Source organism: Drosophila willistoni (assembly GCF_018902025.1).
Source record: "Drosophila willistoni isolate 14030-0811.24 chromosome 2R unlocalized genomic scaffold, UCI_dwil_1.1 Seg200, whole genome shotgun sequence".
Lineage (NCBI taxonomy): Eukaryota > Metazoa > Arthropoda > Insecta > Diptera > Drosophilidae > Drosophila > Drosophila willistoni.
The window spans coordinates 4,774,156-4,799,528 of record NW_025814051.1 but is presented as its reverse complement, the minus strand read 5'-3'; the positions used below and the strand labels follow the sequence as shown (position 1 = coordinate 4,799,528).

The 25,373-nt window shown below is 33.1% G+C and overlaps 3 protein-coding genes across 3 annotated transcripts; 2 read left to right on the top strand and 1 right to left on the bottom strand.

Annotated features, from left to right (window-relative positions):
- The first annotated feature begins 1,227 nt into the window (after window positions 1–1,227).
- Window positions 1,228–3,417, top strand: LOC6643552 (protein croquemort). The gene is made up of 5 exons (XM_002066255.4): window positions 1,228–1,642; window positions 1,710–2,012; window positions 2,081–2,892; window positions 2,960–3,050; window positions 3,113–3,417. Exons 1-5 carry the CDS (start codon window positions 1,514–1,516, stop codon window positions 3,323–3,325), a joined length of 1,548 nt encoding a protein of 515 aa, XP_002066291.3. The 5' UTR covers window positions 1,228–1,513; the 3' UTR covers window positions 3,326–3,417.
- Window positions 3,418–3,737: 320 nt separating this feature from the next.
- Window positions 3,738–5,638, top strand: LOC6643551. Its single transcript, XM_002066254.3, has 2 exons — window positions 3,738–4,513; window positions 5,240–5,638. The coding sequence occupies exons 1-2, from the start codon at window positions 3,738–3,740 to the stop codon at window positions 5,550–5,552; spliced, it is 1,089 nt and encodes a 362-aa protein (XP_002066290.1). The 3' UTR covers window positions 5,553–5,638.
- Window positions 5,639–14,229: 8,591 nt separating this feature from the next.
- On the bottom strand, window positions 14,230–16,295 carry LOC6643550 (protein croquemort). Its single transcript, XM_002066253.2, has 4 exons — window positions 15,861–16,295; window positions 15,002–15,798; window positions 14,846–14,939; window positions 14,230–14,517 (listed from the first exon to the last, which is right to left on the bottom strand). The coding sequence occupies exons 1-4, from the start codon at window positions 16,293–16,295 to the stop codon at window positions 14,353–14,355; spliced, it is 1,491 nt and encodes a 496-aa protein (XP_002066289.1). The 3' UTR covers window positions 14,230–14,352.
- Window positions 16,296–25,373: the final 9,078 nt, after the last annotated feature.

Sequence of the window (25,373 nt, the reverse complement as noted above, 5' to 3'; positions counted from 1 at the left end):
GAAATAGTTTTTAGATAAGCGTTAATAATAGCTATAACCCAAACTGTGTTGAGTGTTAAACGAACACAAACATTGATTAGTCAATAAATAATCAGTTAACTACCAACTTAAACTTATCTCCAATCGTTACCAGGTCAAACAATAATTATTCTATTAGATTAACCAGACCTAGACCTAGACAGATTAGTTAGTAGATGTGAAAAAATATTCTATAGTCGTTTTAAATTTAATTTCGACCACCTGTAAAGATATAGTGAAGCACAATACAATATGTATTTAAGTACTCTAGTAAAAAAGGTGTTTGTAGCCAAGCAATATACTTATCAAAAAAATTTTCGGTACAACAGAACGAGACACAAAATTGCAAAAATTTTATTTAATGAAATTTTTAAAACAAAGTAAAATACATTTTTGAATGAAATTTAATGAAAACTGTTTTGTAGCCTTAAAGTCGATAAATCTTACCAAGACACATACTTATAAGGGTGTATTTATATCTTTTTTAAAAACCACCAAGTTTTGTTGTCAGCAGACTTTGGTAAACAATCTTGAGTTCTAAGTAACCAAATAATAAGATTTATTGACCTCAAACCTCATAATAACCAGTTTTAATTTTTTGGTTAAAATAGGACTTTATTAAGCCTCCCAAGAAGTGTATCTCATAAAAATACTTAGAATTAAGTATTAAAATAATTGCTTAGATTAATTTTGCAATTTAATTTTATGAGGATCCAAAAATAGATAGATATAGAATTCACCATAATGTCTTTGAAATAAGGAAGGCCTACTGTATCTGAGCTTTGAGAAAATTGGTCATTGTTTTGAGTTGCTGATACAAAATAAGTTGAATGCAACTTTTAAATGATTTTTCATATGACTTGAAAAGCTTGAACAATCATTTTTTAAACTCCACTTTTTTAAAGGCAAACTTTTATAGTGAAAAATTTTAAATCTTTTTAATTTTTTTATTTCATCCTTATAGCACCATAACCACTTTCCCCGACTTTGATGACCTTATGCTCTAAGCAAAACAAAATTTTAATAATTTGTTTCTGACTGTTTGAAAAGATACTGAAGTTTGGAGTTTTTTAAAAAGGTTAAAGGCTGCATATTCCAAAGAATAAAATAAGTTAGATTGCAAAATATTGCATATATTAATAATTTTTCCCGTTTTACTAAATGGCTCACTTAGAGATTGATTATAATATGCTTGATTTTCTCAGAGTATTAAATCGCTCGATTCATTGACTGCTAATCTCGATTGGCCTTTTATGCAAAGACCCAGTTGCAGTGTGGCCTGATAAGCCGTTGTTCAATTGGGTTATAACTTATGAACAAACGCACAAAAAGAAATAAAAAACACAAAAAGATTGACAAACTGGCGAGTGCTTCTTGAGACTAATACGGTTAATCTATAAAACCAGCAAAAGATTATAGCTTTAGAACACCAATATAAGCTAAGCATTTGTGACTATATCTGCAGTATTCGAAAAGAAGTTGTCGTCGGGTAAAGATGTGTTGTAATTGCTGCAGTGTGACCCAACAAAAGATCTGGGTATTTGGAAGTGGAACTTTTTTGGCCGTATTTGGATTACTATGCATAATATTATGGCCAAGTTTCATAGACACACAGATTATGAAGGTGCGAGTGCAAGTGAAGTGATTATAATTTCTAGAAAATGTGAATTTATTTTGCCATTTACTCATAGGCATTGCCGTTAACGCCCACTTCGAAGACTTTTGAAAAATGGGAAGAGCTACCCATACCAGTTTATGTGTACATGTATCTATGGAATTGGACCAATGCCGATGATGTGTCCGCCAATGGTGTAAAACCGATGTTTGAACAACTTGGGCCCTATGTGTATAGGGAGGAACGCAAGAAAATGGATTTAGAATGGCATGATAATAACACAGTGACATTTAATCCACAAAGAACTTGGTTCTGGGAGGAGGAACTATCGGGTGGCAAGCAAAGTGATATCGTTACAGTGCCTCATTTGCCCTCTATAGTAAGTTGCATGTACAACTTTTATTTGTCTAAATTTTAAAGTGTACTTATTTTCCATCTCTAATATAGGCAGCTGCAAGTCAAATGCGCGACAGCCCTAAATTAATGAAAATTTTTTTTAATCAAGCACTGAATTCGAATGGAGGTTGTCTGGCAGCCACACATACAGCAGCCGAATGGCTTTTCGAAGGATTTTACGATGAATTCTTGCACTATGCTAAGGAACTGAATAATCCTTTGGCTCCAGCAATTGAGGATGATCATTTTGCGTGGTTTTTAAATCGCAATGGTTCGAAGGACTTTGAAGGAGCATTTACTGTACATACTGGTGTGGGTAATATCAAACAAATGGGAGACATTCAATTCTGGAAAGGACAGAATCATACAGGCTGGTATGAAGGTGACTGTGGACGACTAAATGGTAGCACCACCGATCTCTTTGTCCCCGATGAACCGTTAGAGAAACCATTAACCATATTCATACCAGACACTTGTCGAATTATTAATCTCGAATTTACTGGGGAAAGTTATGAAATTGAAGGCATTACAGGATGGAAATATGAAGTGACTCCAAATACCTTTGATAATGGCCAAATAAATGGTAATATGAAATGTTATTGCCCCCTGGAGAGGCAACCAGATAATTGTCCACAAGCTGGAGCCACTGACTTGAGCCCTTGTGCCGAGGGTGTTCCCATGTTTCTGTCAGCTGATCATTTCATGTATGCCGATGAAAGTTATTCAAATACCATCATCGGTTTTCAACCAGACTATGAAAAGAATAATTTCTTTATCATTATGGAAAGAAAACTTGGTGTCCCAATGCAAGTGAATGCAGCAGTTATGATTACGTTATACATGGAGGAAGATACAGATATTGAGTGAGTTTACTTTAAAGTTAGAAACAAAAAACCAAAATTTTCTAAAAACTTCATTTCTATTTATTAGCATTCTCAAAGGCATTCCCAGTTTCTATGCACCTCTATTTACCACTGCCAGCCGAGCTGTTATCAACAAAGAGTTGGCCAAGGAATTAAAGGTTGGTTGAGTCAAACTTAAATTCTCTTTTAATTTTAAATTAAAATTTGTTTTTCTTAATAGTTGGCACTTAATTTACCCACAATTGGACGTTATACAGGAGTGGGTATGTTATGTTTGGGATGCATTCTAATTGGCATTGGCATTATTCTTACATGGAAACGTAAATGGCATGGACAAAGTGCGGCCGATAAGGCAGCTCTTATACATCATCAGAATGAGCCAGAATCCGGTGGTATACAGCAATACCCTGAAGTTGTAAGGCAGCAAAATTAAATTTTTAGTTACTTATAGTAAATAATCTATGCCTATTATAATAGACTTTTTTTTTTGATAACAAGATATTAGGGATTTTTTAAAACCAAAATTGTGATAATACTGATTTGTTAAATAAATATCATAAAGAAAAAAATATATGAAGTAAAGATATTATATTTTAGAAAGCTGCAGAGTGCATTTGGAATTTATAATTTTGTGAAGTTTTCAACAAATAAAAGCTCAGCACACATTTTGAAAGAATTTCACCATGAAAATAATTTTTAAACATCTCTTTTATCTTTGTTATCAATAGCAAATGTCATTGGCAGCTATCTTCGTGAGTAAAGATATATTTCATATGTTATCAGCAATTGCTATAAAAGTCAGAGTCAGCAATAATATTGAAATCATATCAACCTTAGCAATAAAAATGAATTGTACCTCTTTGTACGTTGTGTACCTCGTGCTCTGCCTTTACTTCTGCCGTTTCTGCCACTGTCAGTTGCAATGTAATTCGGGTAGAGCGCAGCGCCAAAAACGCATTGCCATTCAGAGTCCCAGTGGCGTTCAACTGAGCGGATTGGACCACTGCCAATACGAGGTGACACCATGGAGCAACCAAGTGTGTCAAGTGCGCATCGATTTCGTGCGCCTGGAGTTGGAGCAGCCTCAATTGAATGCCACTAGTCAGATGCTAGAATGCGTGGACTTTCTGCAGGTGCAGCAGCGTTTTCGCATTTGCGGCAAAAATAACGGCCAGCATTTATATGTGCCCCTGCAACGTGGTCAAGTGCTGCAGTTGCTCTTCACGCTGGCCACACGTTCGCCACAGTCTGTGTGGCAGTTGACGCTGACCCAACTCGAATGCCCAGACTCAATGCTGCCCTCCAGCAGGGAGATGGATCCAGCAGTTTTTGCCATGCCTGTGCAAGTATCTGGTTTGCCATCCCTACAGAATCTCTTACCACGCACCATATTTGGCGGCCAATCTGGCATTGGTTCTGGCAATGGACCAGCTGCCCAATTGATCCAGACACTTAGATCACCTTCCCGTAACGATTTGGAAATGCTAGCGCCCCTCGGATGTGATCAATATTGGCAAACTACAACTGGCAAAATTGTTAGCTTTAATTTTGGCAGTGACAATTACGTGCCCAATATGAAGTATTCCATTTGTATCAAGGGCATGGCCAATAATGAGATAAGGTAAGTGTGACATTTAGATAAATCATATCTCTCAGGTTGAAACACAAATTTTTGATTAATGAGTCATTGCAGTGAATCAATAGCGTAATTGAAATGATTTTACTAAACAAGTATTTGCTTGGATACCTTTTATTGTAACTAGTTCCCATTCCTAAGGATTTAAAGATGTATCCCTAGGTACTTCAAGTTATATTGTAATTAGATTCAAAAGAAGCCAAACAATTAGATTTTTAACTTTAACTTTTGTTCACTACGTTCTGAACAATATTCAGGACTAGAATGAAGATATTTTTAGCATTACTTATGCAAGTCACTTTTTTCTAACTACTAATCGTAAGGTAATGGATATTAGAAATTAAAATATTAAAATTAAACGAGTCCCGAAAACTAGACAAATTGACTCCTAGACACAAATTAAATTCCATGGCTGATTGTTCACTGTCTCGAATGACTTATTGAAACATTTCATAAGTAAAAAAAAATTCCATTCAATTGAGTTTTAAAATATATAATAATTAAATTTTTAGCTATTCGAAACGCAAGATGTGTAAAGGTTCTTTATAACTTTAAAATTGAAAATCACTTTGTAGTGATGTGACTTGAATTCTCAACTTATGTATAAGTTGCTAGTGACTTTTTGGACACACTTAAAATCTTTAATGTCGTACACATATCTCAACTCTTGCATTATTTATATTATATTTTTATTTAATCTTTATTTTCCAGTTACACCATCGATCATTTATCTTTATCAAAGACAAATAATATCGATGTGGCCGGCGTTGGATACGATGCGGATTGTCAGAGTTTGGTATCAACAGTTGGACATTCATCGGACTATCTGCTTATACCCAATTCATATATGGTAAACAATGCAGCATTACGACCAACTTATTACTGTGGCAATGGACTGACTGCAGAGAAACTCATTGCACGTCCGCCATTTGTCATTTACTTCTCCAGCGATGCGCAGACAAGTGCATCCGAAACAGGCTTCCAGCTGACCTACACGGTCCAACAGCGGCAAGTGGAATTGTAAATGCAACTCAAATTGGCATATATGTATATGCACACATACATTCATACGAATACATGTATTAAATAAAGCCTTATAGTCTTAACTAAAATCAATGCACATAAGTAAACTGAAATTGACATTATTAAATGGGGCCTCTTGGTCTGGCTCTTTCCCTCTCTCTGTCTCTCTCGTTATCTGATATATAGCCCGGCTAGTAAGCTGGAGCCGTACCAAAGTCACGTAGTCGGACTTAATTAAATAGCTACCCATATGAATAATTGAAAACCGAAATAAACATAATGCTACCAAAATGGTGTGTCTGTGTATACACTGGGCAAGGTGCAAAATAGCCCATCGATTGGTCAGATTTTCTCCTAAAATGCCATTGCAAATGATTGCACTGACGTAGTCAGTATTTAACTAACATATTTTATAATACTTAGTCAAAAAGTATACATTTTAATCATTTTTTTTAAGAAATTCAAGAAGTAAATTTAATTAATTTATCTTTTTTACCTAACACTTTTTGAAACAGCAAAGTCTATAGAACTTCTGCTGAAAAACTACCAATTGTTAACATTTTCACATTTTTCAATTTACATATGTATATTTTGATAAGACATCTGATTATTGGTAAGATCCTTTGACTAAACATTTATTGATTATTCACTGTTAAATACTTGCTTTATAATTTTCTTTGTAATACAAAGAGAAAAAGAAATACTAAGAATCGATTTATTTTGATTCTTTCTAGAAGAAATCATTCAAAAAATTGGCTTACCATTGAGACTTCACCTTTTATCCCAAGCAAATATTATAAAAAGTGAGCTGAAAAAACATCTTTAACATATTACATTCTATTTTCGTGCGGTATCTATTTCACAATTCTTTTTTTTGGTATTCATGACATTGATGTTACCATTTCTTTTTTTTCTTGGGAATCTATTTTTGAAGTTTTCCCTGCGGATATTCTATTCTGTTAGTCCGCATATTCCATCTGTAAAATTTCTTGGTGAGCAATTGAAATATTTACCTTACAAAATGGGCAACTGTTCTCTGGTTCACCCTTCTCGTTACATCCATGACAGGAAGTTTGTATGTTGCTGTTTATAGAATTACATTTTATACAGATACGTTTTTGCTTCCAACATTTACTTCCCAATCTCACAGGGACATAAAAAAAAGAACAGTGTCAACTGAATATTTACATATATAATTGCACACTCATGTTATATATTTGCCAACTATTTACCTCCCTGATGCCCTTTCAAACTGCATAAGCGGATATAGTATAACATTGCACATGGATTCCACTAGGTGACATTTCGATGTTGCAGCTGTTGCTACAAAATTTCCACATGTATATTTAATGGGGGGCGCGGAAAAAATGCTTAACGAAATTCTCTCTGCGGTTAAAGTGCGAAAATATTGCGCATTGATGATTAATAAGAAAAAACCCCATCAAACAACAAAAAAAGGTCCAAAAAGCTGTGTACGGAAGTGAAAATTTTACGTTTGAAATGATTGGCAACATTTTTACTGAACATCAAAGTAACAGCTGTCCATTTTATGAAGAAGAATGGTTAGCAGGTGTCCCAGCCCAAGTGTATGAATAAAAAAGAAAATTATGTATATATTCTGTCAAGAGAGAGAGAGAGAGAGACTAAAATGAAGTGATGGATCGCATGAAGTAGAGGGCAAAGGGCATACGGGCAATGTAAATTGTGTGTAAACACAATGAAATTGCATTTGCATCGATGACCCTTTGAGAACCCAAAGACGAAGAGCCCAGCTGAGTACCGAAATTGCCTTTCAAATATGCATAGTCATATGCCCAAGCATACAGAATATGCTTGACTTCAATTTATACGATAGACATGGCCAAGCATAATGGTCATGCCAGGAGGCCTTTCTAATATGAACGCAACACAACTGCATTTTATCCTTGGGCTAGATGGGAAATTTTCCAAATTTTACTGCATATTCAATGTAATGTTCATTTTTGGGAAAAGCACGCAGCGTGGCAATTAAAACTAGCGCATACAACATTGCGTATGCGTATTATATTTCTCACTACCGTCAAAAAACAAAAAAAAAAAAGTTTATTTTCCCAGCCAGCTGTTGTCCTGTTCAGTTGGAATTTTAATTACAAAACATTTTCGAAACTTCCACACTCACACATTTGATTGTTAGTTGAACTGAGTTAACAGTCAACAAAAGCCATATATACTCGTATGAACTAGCAAAATATTAGTTATCAAATGTTAAGAGAGAACTCAAAAATGTAGCATACTTTTTGGATGATTAAATTTCAAATTTTACAGTTGATGATAGTTTAGAGTTTTAACCCAAATGTGGCATTTTTTGTGAATTGCATTTTTAAATTCATCTAAAGCAAGCGACCCCATTGTGCTGGAAATATAAATTCTTAACTACTTTGTTGACTCTCCTTCGGCTCGCTTGTCTATAGTAGTAACTACATTCTGTATTTTTATTCTCTATCTTTGTCTCTGTCTCTCTCCATATATATTTTACGTTTACTGGGGTCCCATAGCCAAGGCCCAATGCAATTTTGTGCTTTTTCCATAGCAAAATGTAAAACTAAAAACACAAATTTTCTAAGGTCAAGTAACGACTTTGAGTTACCCAGCAGCAGGTTTAAATTAAATTGAATGAAATCCAAAATTTGCAAAATTAACTCAGCAATTATCAATTATATTGTTTATTGTTAGATTTTAACTAAGATTAATTAACCAGCTGTAGAAGTAAATTCTACAGCAATTGTTCTTATCTTATCTAATAAACAAGGCTAAATATCAAAACTTTAAAATTGCACCTGGGAAGGTCTATCAAATAAGCGATAATGTTTTGACACCCAAATTATTTCTTAAGTACTTCCTTCAATTTCTTTTTTGGCAATCTAGAAGTGATACTGCAATATCTCAGACTTGATTATAAGTAGATTGCATTTTATTTTTTAACAACAATATGGGAATACCGAAAAGTATAATCTATGTCTGCATCAAACATTCAGAGTTTAAGCACTTAAGAAATTTTTGACGAGTTTGTTTTGAACCAGAAGGACGGCTGGAGGTACAATATAAAGGCCCGAAAAAAATATTTAAAAGAATTGGGTTGAGACTCAATTTTTTTGTGAATTTAGCTTAAAGCTTCTGAACAGATTGAAATAGGGTTTTAAAAAGATTCTTTCTAAGATTTGTTTCCTGCACAATTCAAAAGACATTGTCGAATAAAAAACGAATATCTTAGAAGTCAAAGAAAATTTTTATGAGAAGCTTTCAGAACATGTTTTGTAAAAAAACCTAGCGATAAATAAAAAAAAAAATTATGCAGTTGGAAATACCAAAATAAGTATACAAGAGTATCTAAACTAAATGTATCAGCTATAACTTTAGTATGCAAACTCATTTCACCTCATTCTCAAATAAAATGCCCATTTATTCTCAACAATGCAGGATATCAAAGTGGCAAACATTTATTCAAGAAATAAAGAGAGAGAAAAAAATTGTTCGTTTATAGAAAAGGTTGATTGCATTGACTCTGTTAGCCAATATTTTGGCCAAAAAAACAAATTGTTGTGATAAACTTTAAAATTATTTCGCCTGCCAACGTCAGAATTAAATTTAGATCTAAACCTCAATTTCCACCCACCTTATTATTAAATTAGTTGTCAAATCCTTTGAAAGCAAAAACAAAAATAAAATAAATAAATAAAGGAAAAAGGTTCAAGGACGTCTTGAACTGACATCGGGATCCAAACAAAAACAACACAAACAATTTTCATGAACTTAAATGCCAATTAAATAACATTAAATTGTGCGAAAAATGAACCTAACAACAGGCTCTCCAAAATCAACAAGGAAAGGGAGCAAAAAAAACAGAAAAAAAGGGAGAAACGGCGTGTCCTTGTGCCGAAAGGCTGTCAACATGACAAAGGAAAAAATTAAGCAGCTAAACAAGGTTTTATAGACGGCCAGCATAAATAAGCAAACAAGAAAGAAAGAGAGAGAAAATGTGAAAGAGTGAGATGGTCGATAGGAATGCATAAGCCAGGACAACACATACTTGGCCCCATGGATGTCTCAATGCTTGGATGCTTGGCTACTTGGACATGGACAACACACAAAAGCCAAAGCCAACAACATAATCTACGAGGTTGTCAGCCAAAAACCGAACTTGAGGCGCACAAAGAAAGAGACAAAAAGAGAGAGAGAAAGACCATAAAGGCAACCCCAAACGGAGAGAGAGAAAGAGATTCAGTAGGAATGAACAGAGGCGAGGGAGAACAAACAAATTAGCATGCAAGTCAGCAGGCAGCAGATTAGGACACCAAAGTTTCTCGCGACATAAACCGGACAAAACAGTCCAGCAGACCAAAAGACAGACAGTCAGTCAGACGGATAAAGGGACAACGGGCTTAGATCATATTATTTTTTACAAAAATTTTTGGCTTTCTTTTTTTTTTTTTTTGTTTGGTTTCAAAAATAATGAAGTCTCCGAGTAGAGCGCAATCTGTTGCGGTTACTAAGAATATTAAAACAACATTTTTCTTTAATTTTTTTTTAACAACGCAAAGTTTAGCTTTAAATAGTAAACTTTAAAGTTTGCAAGTTACTAAGCAGACTAATTTAATTATCCAAGTGCCTAAATTTCAATTAGCTAATTGACCTACACACAAAGGTTGTTACAATTAATGAGATCAAACTGATTAGCGAGCCACCTTCAAACGCTTAAAGTAACCTCAATAAAGGCATTTCAATGCCAAATGGTAATTTAAATCCCCTTCAAACTATTCACTTGTACATAATTGCCTTAATCCATATTTCTTGTAGCCTGATTAAACTCAAGTTTCGGTTAACCATTGAATGGATGTTGTGATTCCCTCATTTAATTATATTTGAAATTTATTTATTATCAGTTTACCAACTTTTTTTTATCCATTTGTATAAGACTCTTAAGTTAATTCCAAATCTAACAAATGCAAATCTAAGCAAGGAAAATACGTCGCGATCGTTCGTGGTCGAGTTCGATACTGTGGCGATTCAGCGGCAAATGATAATGATGACGAGTTGTAGATTATGGCGGAATTCGACCTCGTAATCTGATATTTTCGAGTTGAATTCTTTTTATGTACAAACTACAAAGACCCACCAAAATGATTCAAAACCCAGAGCCAGAGATTAGAGTATACTTTTTATACTGTCTTATACATACTTTCTTCTGATTAAGGTGCGATTCTTAGGTCCAAATGGTCAGACTCTGGATTAAGAAATATCGTAATCTAAAAGTGCAAAAATATGTCAGTCTAAAAAATATAAGTACTATTTGAAAGTATGTCTTGTGTCTGAGTTTAATAAATTTATTTCACTTAAACGTGTAAAAATATTCCAGACCTTGAATAAAGCTAAAACAATCAAAATTTCAAATACTAGTTTGCCCATCATTACTCGAAACAAGTGAATCTTTAAAGTGGTGAAGAATTTTTAGCAAATAAAAATCATCAAACTGAAAAAATTACTGAATTTCCTAGGCCTAAATTATTAATTTCGTAATCGGATACTCCCCAAAAATATAAAAATTGCTATGGCAACTATCGTTTAAAAACAGATAGTGTCAATAACACTATATTAAGTGAATATATTAATATATGTATTATTTAATTTTAAGTTGTTTTTGTGTTGTTTTATTGAAAATGTTCTTGGCCAGGTCAAATACAAACTACAATATAAAAAAGAAAAAGGTCATTATATTCAGTTTTGTGTGTCGTACCTTTCCCTGTTATGCTGTCCTATAAAATTGAGTTGTTGTTTTTTGCCATGGTATTAAGAGAGTTCCTTCGTTTTTTCGTCATTCGACCTTGTCGCCTACCGGGCTTTGAATTTTGTTCATTCACCTTTTTTTTCTCTTTCTTTTCTTTATTGTTTTTCTTGTTATGTTTTTATTTTTGTCGGTTTTTGTTTTACATTTATTTTGTAGGCTCTTTTGGGGCGTTTTTGTTAAATATTTCATTAAAAATTCCTCCCACACACACAGACGTTGCTGCTGCGGTCACATGATGCTCAAATCCTCAAAGCCTCAAAGAAGCAAAACAAAAATATCAAGAACAGCAACACAAATGAGAGAAGAATATGTTTTAAAATGGCTAAGCTCCTCAGGTATGTTTTGTATGTGAAATTATAATTTTAATTTAGCAAAATTTAATAAAGTGAAAGACATATAAACTACAACAAACTACTAACCTTACAATAAATATTTTCAGTAGTGCCCTATTAATCCTAAGGTGCAAACTGAATTTTTAAGGGGTGACAACGAATCCAAAATTTGAAAAAAAAATCTACCCATTTGAATTCCTGTTTGGAATTACCTCTTTAAAAAGTTGTTTTGAAGGTTCATTTGATGATTTCTTTTCTTTTATAAGCTGGTGTAATAAAAACCTTTTTAAGATTTTTAATTATAATCGAATAGTTTTCACTATTATCAAAATATAGAACTTACTTTTTAAAAAATTTTAAATAGTAAATAAGCTTAAAAGTCAACACATCAAACTAACTTACTTTAAATTTAATAAAAAATATCAAAGAAGCTAACATCGGCTATGCCGAAGTTTATATACCCTTGCAGTCCTTGGTAATAATTTTACATGTTCAAAATTTGTTTTCTGCAACTCAATTTATCAATATACAAACAAAACAATTTTACTCTCTATTTTACAATTTGTTCTTCTTCTTCCCGCATTCCCAAAGCAAAGCAACGCACGCATACACATACAGTTCATGTAGCGTTGCGTCTGTGTGTGTTATATTTATCCGATCACATTCAAATTTTGGGATCTGGGGTTTTATATCCAATATTATCACATATGTAAATTTCATAGCATACTCCGATTTTTATAAAATTGTTTCTTCTAGTTCTTCTAGAGCTATATGATATAGTGGTCCGATCCTTATGAATTCATTACTTTATTTTTCCCGGGTAATAAAAAACCCCGAAACACAATTTCAGACCGATAGCTCTTAAGGCTGAGTAAAACGCATACGCACAGACGGACGGACAGACGGACAGACGGACATGGCTATATCAACTCAGCTTCTCATGCTGATCAAGAATATATATACTTTATGGATGTCGGAAACGTCTTCTTCTGTGCGTTACAAACATCTGACCAATTTTATAATACCCTCTGCAAGGGTATAAAAATACTCAATTTAAACAAAGTACCAAATTTACTGTTCGAAAAGTCGAAGCATTGTCTAAAATGGGTTAAAACAAAAGTTATTATTAGTCTAATTATTTATTATTATATTATTCAAATTAAACAATTAAAAGAAATAAGAAACTTGAGAAAAGTAGTCGCACTTACCTATATAGTTCTAACTTTACTGCAATGTTATAGCTATAAGCAGCTGCGTAAGTTGTATAAATATATATACAAGATTAAAATATATAAAATTTTAATTTTAAGCTCTTATCCCAATAAATTAGCTCTTAACACTTAACTTATTTGGGGCAAACCACACATATTTTCCCACAAAATCTCGTAGATTCCGTTAGAATTACATATAAAGATTCTGATTCGGTTCTTAATATTAATTAATTATTTTGATAATAAAAATAAAGCCATCAGACATTATATACACAATATATAAAGTGAGTTAGGAACCAAACAGAAGTGCCAACACCAATTTTAAAAGTATTTTGAGGTATAATTTATATATTTATGCAAACATATGTATTTTTGTATATTCATAGCGCTTCATCAAGTTATGATACAAATCGCTAAGCGAAATTTTATTAAAACTTCAACAACTCGACATATATGTATATAACGTCCATAATTAAAGATTTTATATAACGCTTCATGAAAATGTTTTACCCTTGGGCAACCGTATAGAAATAAATCAGATCAACCAATATACATACATCTATGTACATATAAAATATTGTATAAACGCTTTTTTTGACAGCTAAAATCTTGCTACATACCGAAGGCAATATGTTAAAGGTTAAATAATATGTTGCAAACATTTATTGATTCAAATATATGTAGATACATTCATACATATGCACATATAAAGCCAACTGTTTTTTAAACATTGTTTATTGATTGAGTGCAACAAAAATATTTTTTTGTTTCAATCTATTTTAATTTAAAGGATAAAAAAATTGTTATGTACTTAAGCTTTAACAGTTTACTTTTCTGCTTACTGATTTTTGTTTTGGACTACCTTTTGCCCCTCCCTGCCCGGTTTTACTTGGCCAATTTATTATGAAAGTTATGGCCAACACATACTTGCCATATAATTTTCATATTTTCATATTTTCTTTTGTTTTCCTTCCATCTCCCACTCGCTTGCTGTGTGCAAAACGTAAGTTTGCGTGCCAGTTGCATATAAATTAGTCGCTTATAATATTCTTTTGGCATTTTTTGAAATTTCTCCAACATTTTGCCCAGTATGTGGCGAAAGAGTTCGTACGTTATAAACAATGTTTATATATGCAGAGTGGGCAGCGTGCTCAAGGTTCTACCTTTTTGGTAGCATTCTTTCTCTCCTCTGCTTAGCCACAACAACAAAATACAATTATTAACATATTAATAAATTTTCACCATGGTATTTGAAAGGCCATAATTTAATGTAATATTAGACTATGCAACCTGAAACTAAAGGAAATAGGATAATCACTTTGGTGTAGTAATTTAATGAGTTTTTCTTTTCATTTTTGTATCAGACCATTATAAATATTTTACTTAATCTATTTTGTTATCTTAGTTCAGTGTGACTTATCAATGGAAGAATTTAAATCAAGTGCTTTTGATACTTTTCTTGCCGTCTACAATTGGTTCTTTATCATTATTGTGCCATTTATTATGTCTGTTTAGACAAAGACCTATAATTATAAGGGCCAGACCTGCTATAAGTATGCCAATTCCTATATAACGTCCTATGCTGAAACCAATTAAGCCACTCTGTAATAGATATAAACAGAAAATTAAGTTTTGAAAAATGTTTGTTTGTTAAATTTAATTTTTAAAAAGAAGAAGACCAATCAAAATCTGTTTTTTTATCAAAAAAGAATAGCAAACTTTATAACAGTTTATATCATTATTTGAAATTCTAAAAAAATATCTTTTGTTAAGTACTTATTTCTGAGTATTAGTTTTGCTAATCGGTGAAAAGATTAAATGCAATTTTCAGTCCATCACCAAAAATGAGTTAATTTTTAAAGATTAATTTTACAATTTTAAGAAACCTAAAAGAAGCTTAGGCTAAGTCGAGAAATCTTCTTCTACTCACCTTAAGCAAAGAAATCAAATCATCATCGAGTTCGGCATGCATTTGCAGGACAAATAGTGGAGCATAATGATTATAGGCCACATTGTTCAGTAAACTAAAGAAAAGCATAATATTCCAATATCAATCGCATATAAAAATCTACGGTGTCCAACTTACTCGATGTCGTCATCACGTTGCACTAGCACACTGATCATAACCTGACCCATAACCTTCAAGGGTATGCCAAATGTTGGCTCCATGATCAAATACATGCCATGCTCAGTGGCATTTGGTGATAGTCCTGTCGTATTCTCTCTATATGAAGGATCCGTTAAATAGAAATGTGGATGCGACATATAGATCGGAGCGTTATAGGCAGCTGGAGAAAAGTCAACGACTCCATTCATAGGACAATCTCTCTTGGGAACACAAAAGCATGCTGTATCAGGAGCTAATTGTCCATTATCGAAGGTTCTTTGGTCGGTCTCATAACGCCAACTTTTTATACCACGATGGCTAACTTTTGTTTTGGCATAGAAATTAAAATATCTAGCTGCATCCGATAGGAATATGGAGATAGTTTCATCCCATTTACGTAATGGAGCCCAAAGCTCACCGGTGCTGCCATTGACACGACCACATTCACCTTGATAGTAGCCTGTGTGATCGGAGCCATTCCATCTCAACATCTCACCCATAAGACTGAGATCCTTGTGACCCGTGTGTATGGTAAAGGAACCTTCAGCTGTTTTTGAATTATTTCTACCATAGAACCAACCAAAATTACTGCTATAGAAGGGTAACAATGGCGAATGCAATTGCTCTGCAAAATCAATGAGTGAATCATAGTAACCATCGAATATATTTTCGCCAGCTGTGTGTTTCATAAATGTGCCACCACCCTCACGATTAACGGCAAAGTTAATAATCTTACGCACAATACGACGATATTTCCGAGCATATTTGGCAGCCGTCTAAACTCAAAATTAGAAAATTTACATTACGTTTAGTTTTAATTTTAGTTTGCGCTACTCACCACAGTGGGGAAATGCGGTGTAATAATTATATCGTCCAACGATTGACCCGGCGATTTGTCACTTAGAAAATGCCAAACACGTCTACCATAATAGGTCACTTGCGGCTGTTCCCAATCCAAATCCTCTTTGACTTTATAATCACTGAATGTATATGGACCAACTTGTTGAAAATTTGGTTTCACTTTATCGTTATTTAAGTCCTCGGGATTGGTCCAATTAAACAAATAGAATGTAGAGTAAACTGGTGCCGGTGTTGTCACCCATCGTTTGTACATGAACGAATTTGGTGCCAGTGGCAAGAAGCTATACATAAAAGCCTTGGCAATGCTCGGCCAAGCTGCGATCATCACCAGACCCACTATACCCGTAAATGCACCCAGGCCAAAGACCCATATTTTTTGCTGCCGAACACTGCAGCAATTGCAACAACACATTCTGACGGTCTAACTAGCACTGAACTGACCAATTGTGCGAGCCTTTCTGATTAACGAAATTTTTGATAAGATTGTAAAAAGCTAGAATAGCTTTGTATAAGCAATTCTAATCAAGCGATTACCCCCATTGACTTAAGATGTTTTAATTTTGGCTAATTTGTTTACTAAAATTCGTATTGTTTTATTTTTATTTCAGATCACATGTGATTAGATTATAGATTGACATCGATTGATAAATTCATTTTAATCTATTCCTTAGTAAGGTCAAGGTGAAAATCTCCAAGTCTCTCTTCTTTTAAACCGATTGAACAAATTCAAATCATTTTAATAATATTTTTTTAACGATTTATGATTTTGTAACACGATATTTTATATTCACTTTAAAAATGTTTCTTGGTTTTATTGTAAGAAAAGCAAAAAACCATTGCATACTTAAAGGATGTTCTGTTTTGACTAAACTTCTGATTAAATTAAAGTAAAAGTTTAACTAAAAACAGTATATAAATTAAACGATTTAGATCACTTAATGTAAATCTAACCCAACAGCTTAAGTGCTATAGATTTTTTTATTTAGCCACTGGTTTTTGTTAGCTAAAATCGTGTGCAAGCTTTTTCTTATATCTTTTTCTCCCCTCAAAGTTTGCCTTAGTTAATGGGATTTTAAGTGAGAAAAAGTAAAGAAAGTAGGTATACACAAAAAAAAACGAGAAAAAAGTTTACCACAAAGTTTCAACAGGTAAATTACTCAACATTTCATTTCATTTCAATTTTTCCTTTTTGCCTGGCAGCTTTTCAAACAAAATCAGCACAATTAACCAAACTACACACAAGCCACACAAAACGAGTCACACACAAACACATTTTCCATTTCCACTTTTCAAAGTAGACAAAGTAATCATGCTGAAACATACCGCAAAACGCAGTTAAAATTGCTACCAGACCCGAAGAGAGTGTGAAAAAGTGGGAGTTGGGTGCTGGGAATAAACTTGAACAAGAAGGGGGAACACTTTTAATTGCAAACGCTCTACAAAATGAAGTGCAATGACTACCCGAAATAACACAGGAAAGACAGGGAAACCCAAAAAAGAAGCAACCAAAACAAGCAGCAACAAACCATTAAAGCCAAGTGCAAACATGACAATGACAAGGCGACAGGCGACAAGTGACAACAACTAAAGATTATTCCTGATGCTAAAAATTTAAGGCACACATCTTGCCCCAAGTGTTTGGGGGAAATCTCTAGGTTTAAATATGTGTGTGTGTAAGACGCGGGAAAAGCACGCCCTTACTCTAATGCAGATTGCACAATCAGTTTTTGGTCTTAGCTTGGCTTTTGAGCGATAGTATGATACCGCTTTTGTTTTGTGTGAATTATAATGAGCTTGAAGTGCTTCTTATAAATGCATTTAATAAATTTAATATCAGCATTTATTGTAAGCAATTTTAGAATCGAGTTTCAGCCCTTATCTTAAACAATGTGTCGTAGTACACGAAATATAAACTTTTATTGCTTTATAACGTGTCACTTTTTAAATAATATAAAATAGGTTCTTCTTTATTTCAAACCACTTGTAACTTGTAAATTGTCTCTAAAATTAATTGAACTTTATTAGAATCTAAATTGGCATATTTTCTCAGGTTTCATGAACCTTTTATGAAAGCATTAATTTAGTTTGTGCTTGTTTCTCTAAATTTCCAAGTACTAAGTTCTTCAGTACCAGAGACAACAAAGTGCTTTCCATCAACAGGTGTTATGAAAGACGATGATTAGTTTTTGTGCCAAGTTAGCAGTTAATTAGGTTTATTCTGATTGAATGAATTATATCTTTTTATGAATTTCCAAGTAGGTACAAAAAAAAGTCAATGTATAACTTAAAACTTTAAAATTTCATTAACTACCATATTATTAAATCAGTCAATGGGAGTAAAACAGGCATAAGTAAGGATATCTTTTAAAAATTGTATATCAGTTAAACTCCAAAAGTTGAAGTATTTTCCAAGCTGTAAATTTTTCCTTCGTTTCGTCTTACAAAAATGATCATGCACTTTAAATCGGTTTAAATTCTTTTATAAATTTGGTGTTTTTAAACATTCACCGCACTTAAACATCATCTTTGCACCATCCAAATAGGACATAACTTTGATTTTCATAGCCATTTATATATTTTTGGTTGTTGAGATTTTGCTTATTAAAATTTCCAGGCACGTCATCACCAAAGCCATCAGCATCAACAGGAAAACGAGAGTCATAGGTGGCGGCATGCGGCAGCGGCAGACCCCAAAAATTCGAATTCTAAATGCGCATTAATGTTACCTACCTGGTTCAAATTTGATTTCAACGCACACCTATCAACACAGACACACACATACACATACACATACAGTGCAGACTAAACCACTCACTGCTTACCATACAATTACCACGAATAATTTCGAGTGCTCTCTCACAGTGCAAAAATGTTGCACCTGACATTTTGAAATTGGAATTTTCCATTGATTGAGATGGTAGCTGAAACTAAATCCTTGGTTAGAGCTTAGCTCTGTTAATCATCCATCAATTAAGATAAAGAAGATCGATAAAAATGTACAGTTATTATTTTTGCCTTGCAAGTTTGATATTAGCATCGTGTCTTTGTCATCTACAGTTATCAAGGAAATAAATGCAATTGCTATTTTTTTAAAGATTTTAATAAACAGTTTCTTCTGAAATTATATTTAGTTGTACCTCTTTAATACTAAAATTTAGTAATAGTAAACATTTTTCCTTCACTGACATAAATTATTCGTTTCTAAATATGGGTCTTTTCCTGTTCCAATCAACTAAATGACATTTCTAATAGGCATTCCTTCATAGTCCGTTGAAATCTCTAGTGCTAATATAATCCGTCCCGGAATGGCAACTCTGTTTTGAAATTGCATAAAGTTTTGTGGAAATAACTGAGTAAGCTTTAATCACAAATAATTAAGTTAATTGCGCCGCTACAACCAATTCAGACACATAGACCAAAACATAAGAAAAAAAGCAATATTGTTGGATAAATTTATAAATTTCGACTTCATTAAACAGCCCAATAGGTGACAAACAAAAACTCGGCCTAATTTATATGACATTAATCATTTCCACTTATCTGGTATGGTATTGGACAAAATTACTTTAATGAAATAACACCTGTGATACCGCATTGTACAAATTTAAGAAAATTACAAAGATGGAGCACTATTTATTCCATTATGAATGTACTTAGAATAGAAACACACCTGGCAGGTTCCTGCAGAAAAGCTAAAATCATGACTAGACAAGAGGACTTTCATCACAAGCTAAAGTATAGAAAGTTAGACTCTTAAAGACTAAGATGACACAAGTCTACGGCAATGGAAAAAAATATGTTTATGTGAATGCTTAAAAAAAGATTAAAATTAATTGTAGGCATCGCCAATCTTTCTTCGCTTCAATTAGTTGAAATTCCCAAAAAGTTTTAGCATTAGTATGGCTATTGCAATTCTAGAGTTCTTTAGCTAAGTCTGTTGATGATTGAACTTGCAAGGTTTGAATTAAAAAACGATTAAAATTAATTTAAGAAAGCAACAGCGATCTCCTAATCACTGAGTCACAGATCAAAAAAGGTCAATAAAATTATTAATAGATTAGATTTAGTGGTTCCGTTAAGCTAAAAACTACTACTACTACTACTACTACTTCTACTACTACTACTACTTCTACTACTACTACTACTACTACTACTACTTGGTAGACAAATGATTCAAATTTCGTGGCAAGATTTAAATGTTTAAATTTGGTTCCATTTATCTTGGCTTTTGACTTTTTACTTCGAAAAGGTTTTCTGAACGCCTGAAGGAGATTCAAAGGACTTAAGAATCTCGAAAGGGTTTGTTTAATTGCATACAAAAAACAACAACAAAAAAAACAACAGCAACATGGAATCCTTTTTAATTAAAGGAAGAAAATCTTATCCCTTAACATGTATTTTGTATCCCATTTCACCTATCTTAATATCTCTTATATCGCTCCATCACTCCATCCAAAAATTCAGGCTTATTATTAGGCAAGAAAATGTAACCAAATAGCACTTGATTATTATTCATTGTCTGCTCATTCAGTTGCTATTTTTTTGTTCTCTTTGTATTCATCGCTCTCTCTGTCACTCTCGCTTTCTAGTTGGCTTTGCTAAACGGGCACGGGGCGTCAATTATGCTAACAACCTCAAACACTCATAATCACTCCACAGGCAATCGTTTAGATAAGAAGAGAAGAAAAAAAAAACAAAAACAAAAACGAAGCGAAACGCGTTAAGCCAAACGCTGCGGGATATTCTCTAACCTAACCTAGTCAAAGAGCAGGCACAGGGCTAAGAGAAGCTGGAGTTGTGACTGAGATTCTGAGAATGGGAATCCTACTTACGATACTTCGAAGGAATTGTGAAAACAAAAGGCATAACAAGCTTCTGGAATAAATAGCACGATAAATGCCATAAACAAGTAGACTGAGTACGAGACGAAAAGAAAAACTTTTCTTTTCTCCCAAAAAAAAAAAAATACAAACCCACACACAAAGTCCAATAAAAGTCACGAAGTCAGCACAAAAAGTCCGTGTCCGTGTCCGTGTCCGAACAAGTGTATTAAAAGTAAAGAGCGGGAATACTGCTGTAATAATTGCTTTAAGGAAACCCTTGCGTACAATTTGCAACTAGGTGGCAACTCTACTCTATGCTTGTCCCAGTGCAAATGGAACCGGTAACAACTCTCAAAGGACAAGATTTATGGCAATGGCAGGCGGCGATAAGAATGTGAATGTTGAATAGAGAATAGTCCCTGTAATGGCCTTTGTAAGCCAACTCCTTGCCACTTGCCACTTGCGGCAATCACAGCATTGTCATTGTCCATGTCCAAGTTTCTGTCCATGTCTGTATTCTTGTCCTTGTCCTTGTCCTAGTCCTTGTTGTGTAGTCATTGTGTAGTTTCATTTTTTGGCTACTCGTTACTAATATTTATAGCATTTTAAATGTTGATTTCAATTAAAAACATTACAAACGAAATACAAACAATAAAAAAATTGTTGCCTTGTATTTATTAATTATTCATTAAGAAGAATTAATGTTGCTTCTTGTACTTCTTCTCATACCCTATATTTTTGAAAAAAAAGAGTATAAATGATTAAGACAGTTGTTATTTTCGAAAAACATGACTCTATCTAACTAAAATGGAGGTAAGACAATAAACTTGTACTAAAAATAAAGACAAGTTCCTAGCACTAACTAATTTTAGTTAACTTTGACTAACTGTCAATCACATTTTACCAATCTGCAAAAGAGAAACAGCATTTTTAGATATAAAAGGAAAGGACATGGAATTGTCACTTCTGAAAAAGAGCAATCTAACGTCGTTACTCGAAATTATGACTTCTTTCATTGTTTGGTCTAGTCGTTACAAAACAAGTTTCTACTTAAATGAGTCGCATTTTAATTGGCCTACTTGGTTTTTGTCGTTTCTTCTCACTCAATTTATGATAATTGCTTTGGCTATACATACAAAAACTTAAATGGACAAAGAAAAATATCTAAAGGAGTAGGAGAATAAGCCTTGTGGGCGTGAATTGGCATTCATATTTATTTATGATATTATAACTTATGATTATTTCTTGTTTTTCACAGTCTAGACTAGAATATGAATTAGGCGAATATTGATTGAAAATTTTAAAATTAAAACGTGCTTTTGGTTCGATTGAAAGTTCGTATACTGAAAACCAATTTAGAATATTAATGGGAAAACAATTGCTAAACTATAGTTATCTAACACAACGATATAAACTATGTAAATTTTTGTAAGCAATCAATAGAGTAGAGTAGATAGAATCCTAAAAGGATAATTCGTGACTAAAAATAAAAGACTGAGATGAGTATGACCAGTGGAAGGAAATTTACTTTTTGTTTACTTTAAAAATCAGTATCGAAATTTTAGATTTCTATTTAAGAATCTACTAAATATATGTAAATATATATGAAATACTCTGGTATTGGAATCTATAAGTTGTGTTGCAGATGTTGAACTTTTTGAAACATTTATAAGGTTTGTGCAATAAAGCAAAGAACAAAAAGTAACTACATGTTCCTTTAAACATAAATCAACAAGTTTAATTAACACAAAATAAAAGCACTAATGTAAACAATTTAGTATTCTACTAACATTTTATAGTTTTATACAGATTTCTACAGGCATTCCTGTTAGCTGTTGGCGAATATTTTGCAAAAATATTTTGTTGTTTTATGCTGCTGAGTTAAAAAGTTGCACCATTTCAATTTGAAACAAATATCTTCAACTTCCACCCACTTTTTCTCCCCCCATTTTTTTTTATGTTTCATATTCTATTCAGTCTTGCAAAAAGTTTATCTCGCATAATTTACAACTATGCTCTAGTTAGCTCGCCCATTAAGAGATCTTCTTCTTTGCATTTGACCTTTGACTTCACAATCTTCCAACCCCAATTCCAAGCATTGAGCTATCCATTTTATCATTTATTCGCCCCTATCGGGCATCATTCATCATCGGAGAGCTCGTGCCAAACAATTGACAAACATAAAACCCAAGTTGAGAGAGCTCTTAAAACGAAACAAAAAAAAAAAATAGAAAACAGCAACAAAAAAAAAAAACTAAAACCCTGAAAAACCTGCAAAATCACAAAACATTTTCACCTAGCGCAAATGAAACTTTTGAATTTTGATTGCACGTTCCTAGCACTCATTTCGCCATTGTTGTTGTTGCTTCTACTGCTGTATTTTCTAGTAAAGTGCTTGCTTTTTATCTTCCTGCTGATTCTGTTCGTTCAAGTCAGCAAGAAGGACAGTGAAAGAAGCAAAAAAAAAAGAGAAAAAAACGATGAAAACTGGGCCGTCACTTCATATGCAAAGTATGATCCACTTAATGCGATTTATAACGCTACTCCATAGAGTCAAAATGGTGGCTAGAGGTAGAGGTGGTTGAAGTGGAATGGAGGACTCCAAACAGCATGCAAATATATTAAACCGTAAGCGAGAACTATGCCACACCAAGATGTAGCTAAAGATGGAGCAGCAACATCACCAGCACCACCAGCAGTAGCAGCAGCTGTAGATGTAGATTTGTTTCACATTAGAGATGCGTATGCAAAAACTTTCACCCAGTCGTGATTTGTCTACAAAATTGTGCAAACTCATCGGTGGGAGACTATTTAAAGATGACACAAAATATTGAAATATCGGAAAAAAGGGCAATATTTCCATTTATCTCTCATAATATTATTTGCGTTATATAATAATTCTATGGTTATATGGGTTTAATCACTGAAAATTTAACACTAACTATTGCCTCTTTTGTATGCCAAAAATGTTTAGATTTTTCAATTCCCAATATAAAATTTTTATTTAAAAAAAATTTTGATGATTTTTCCATTAACTTGGCCACTGTCACGCAAATAACAATAATTTCTCCTTTTGCACTACTTTTGTTTTATGTTCCAAACTTACTTATTTCGTAAATTTAGCTTTATATATTAAAGAAAGTCATTGGAGATCGTCATTTATATGTTAAGCAATGTAAAATTATCTTTCCTCAATAAATGTTTCACTTAATAAATTTCGGTGTAATAAGAACCATCTCAATAATTTGTTGATTAAACTTATTAAAAATTAAAAACTCGCTTTAAAGTTTTTAACACTTTCCACCAATTTTTCTCAATTTCTCTATATATTGTAGTTTAAGACAAATTTTTAGGAGAGAAATTTTGTCCTACTGAATTTATTGGGGATAAAAATCGAAATAAGAAATCAATTTTTTACTAGATTGTTTTAAGCTAACTAAATTCAACCTTAGAGAGGCAAGATTTTATAGTTAAAAAAAAGTTTTTGCTAAATTTTAGACATTTAGCATTTAAATTGTAGTTTATGCCAAACAAATTGCCACAATCTGGAAATTTAATTAAGTTGTAATAGTTATAAGTAATTGCTGGTTCATATCTTATTCTTAATTGTAATTGCCTTTTAAACAGTAAATCATATTAAATTAATAATTCAATCAGTAGTTTATATATTAAAACTCAAAAAACACTTTTCTAACAACTTTTTATATTAAAAATTTAAATATTTTTAACAATTATAATATCTGACCATATCGATAACACTAAGTGCTCCCATAATCATTTTAAATAACTAAAATTGACTTTTCCACCTCTAACGCTCGATGAGCAGACACAGTCAAGCTCGTTTGTTCCGCTTGTCGCTTGTCAAGCCCATGTTCCTGCCATATTCCGACCAACTCGAACCATCAGCAGTCACCATCCAACCATCCAACGCGTCCTTGTCCATCTTTCTCCCACCATCTTTCCACTTCGTCTTTGTCGTCTTCGATGACGTTGCGCTTTCATTCAATGGCAATGGCGATTATGCTCAAAGTGTGCCCCCGCCATTGTTGCTTTAGCCTTTGCAAAATCCATTTCAAATCCCCCTCAGTTTAGTGCAAATTTATACGATGACTACAATTTTGTTTTCCTCTTCGTCTAATGCTTCTCTGCTACTGTTAACATTTTCTCTATCTATTTGTTCGTTTGTATATGGATGTACGTATATATTTATATCATAAACTCACGACAGCATTTCGTTGTTTTAATTTAACGCTAAAAAATAAAAAAGATTTAAAAAACAAAATGGAAGAAGAAAATGAAATAGAAACTCTCATGAAATATAATTGGCAGGGAACAGCGAACAGCTTCTTGAACTTAACTTATGCTTATGTATAACACAGCGTATACGTTACAATTTTAAGAGTTTGCTGAAATATATACATACATACATATATCTACGAGCTATGTGACACAAGTTCACCATACCTTTTTCTTAGCGAAATTGTTTAAAAAAGCTTACAAATTTTCTCTCTTTTCAACATCTTTTCATATTTTCTTATAAGTTGTCACTTAGTGAAGCGCCTCATTAGCAGCTACTTAAAAACTACTCGAGCAACAGCTGTCAGTGACGAAGACGGACATGGATGAGGACAAGTAAGGGTAAAACGAACGAATAACTCTTCAAAATG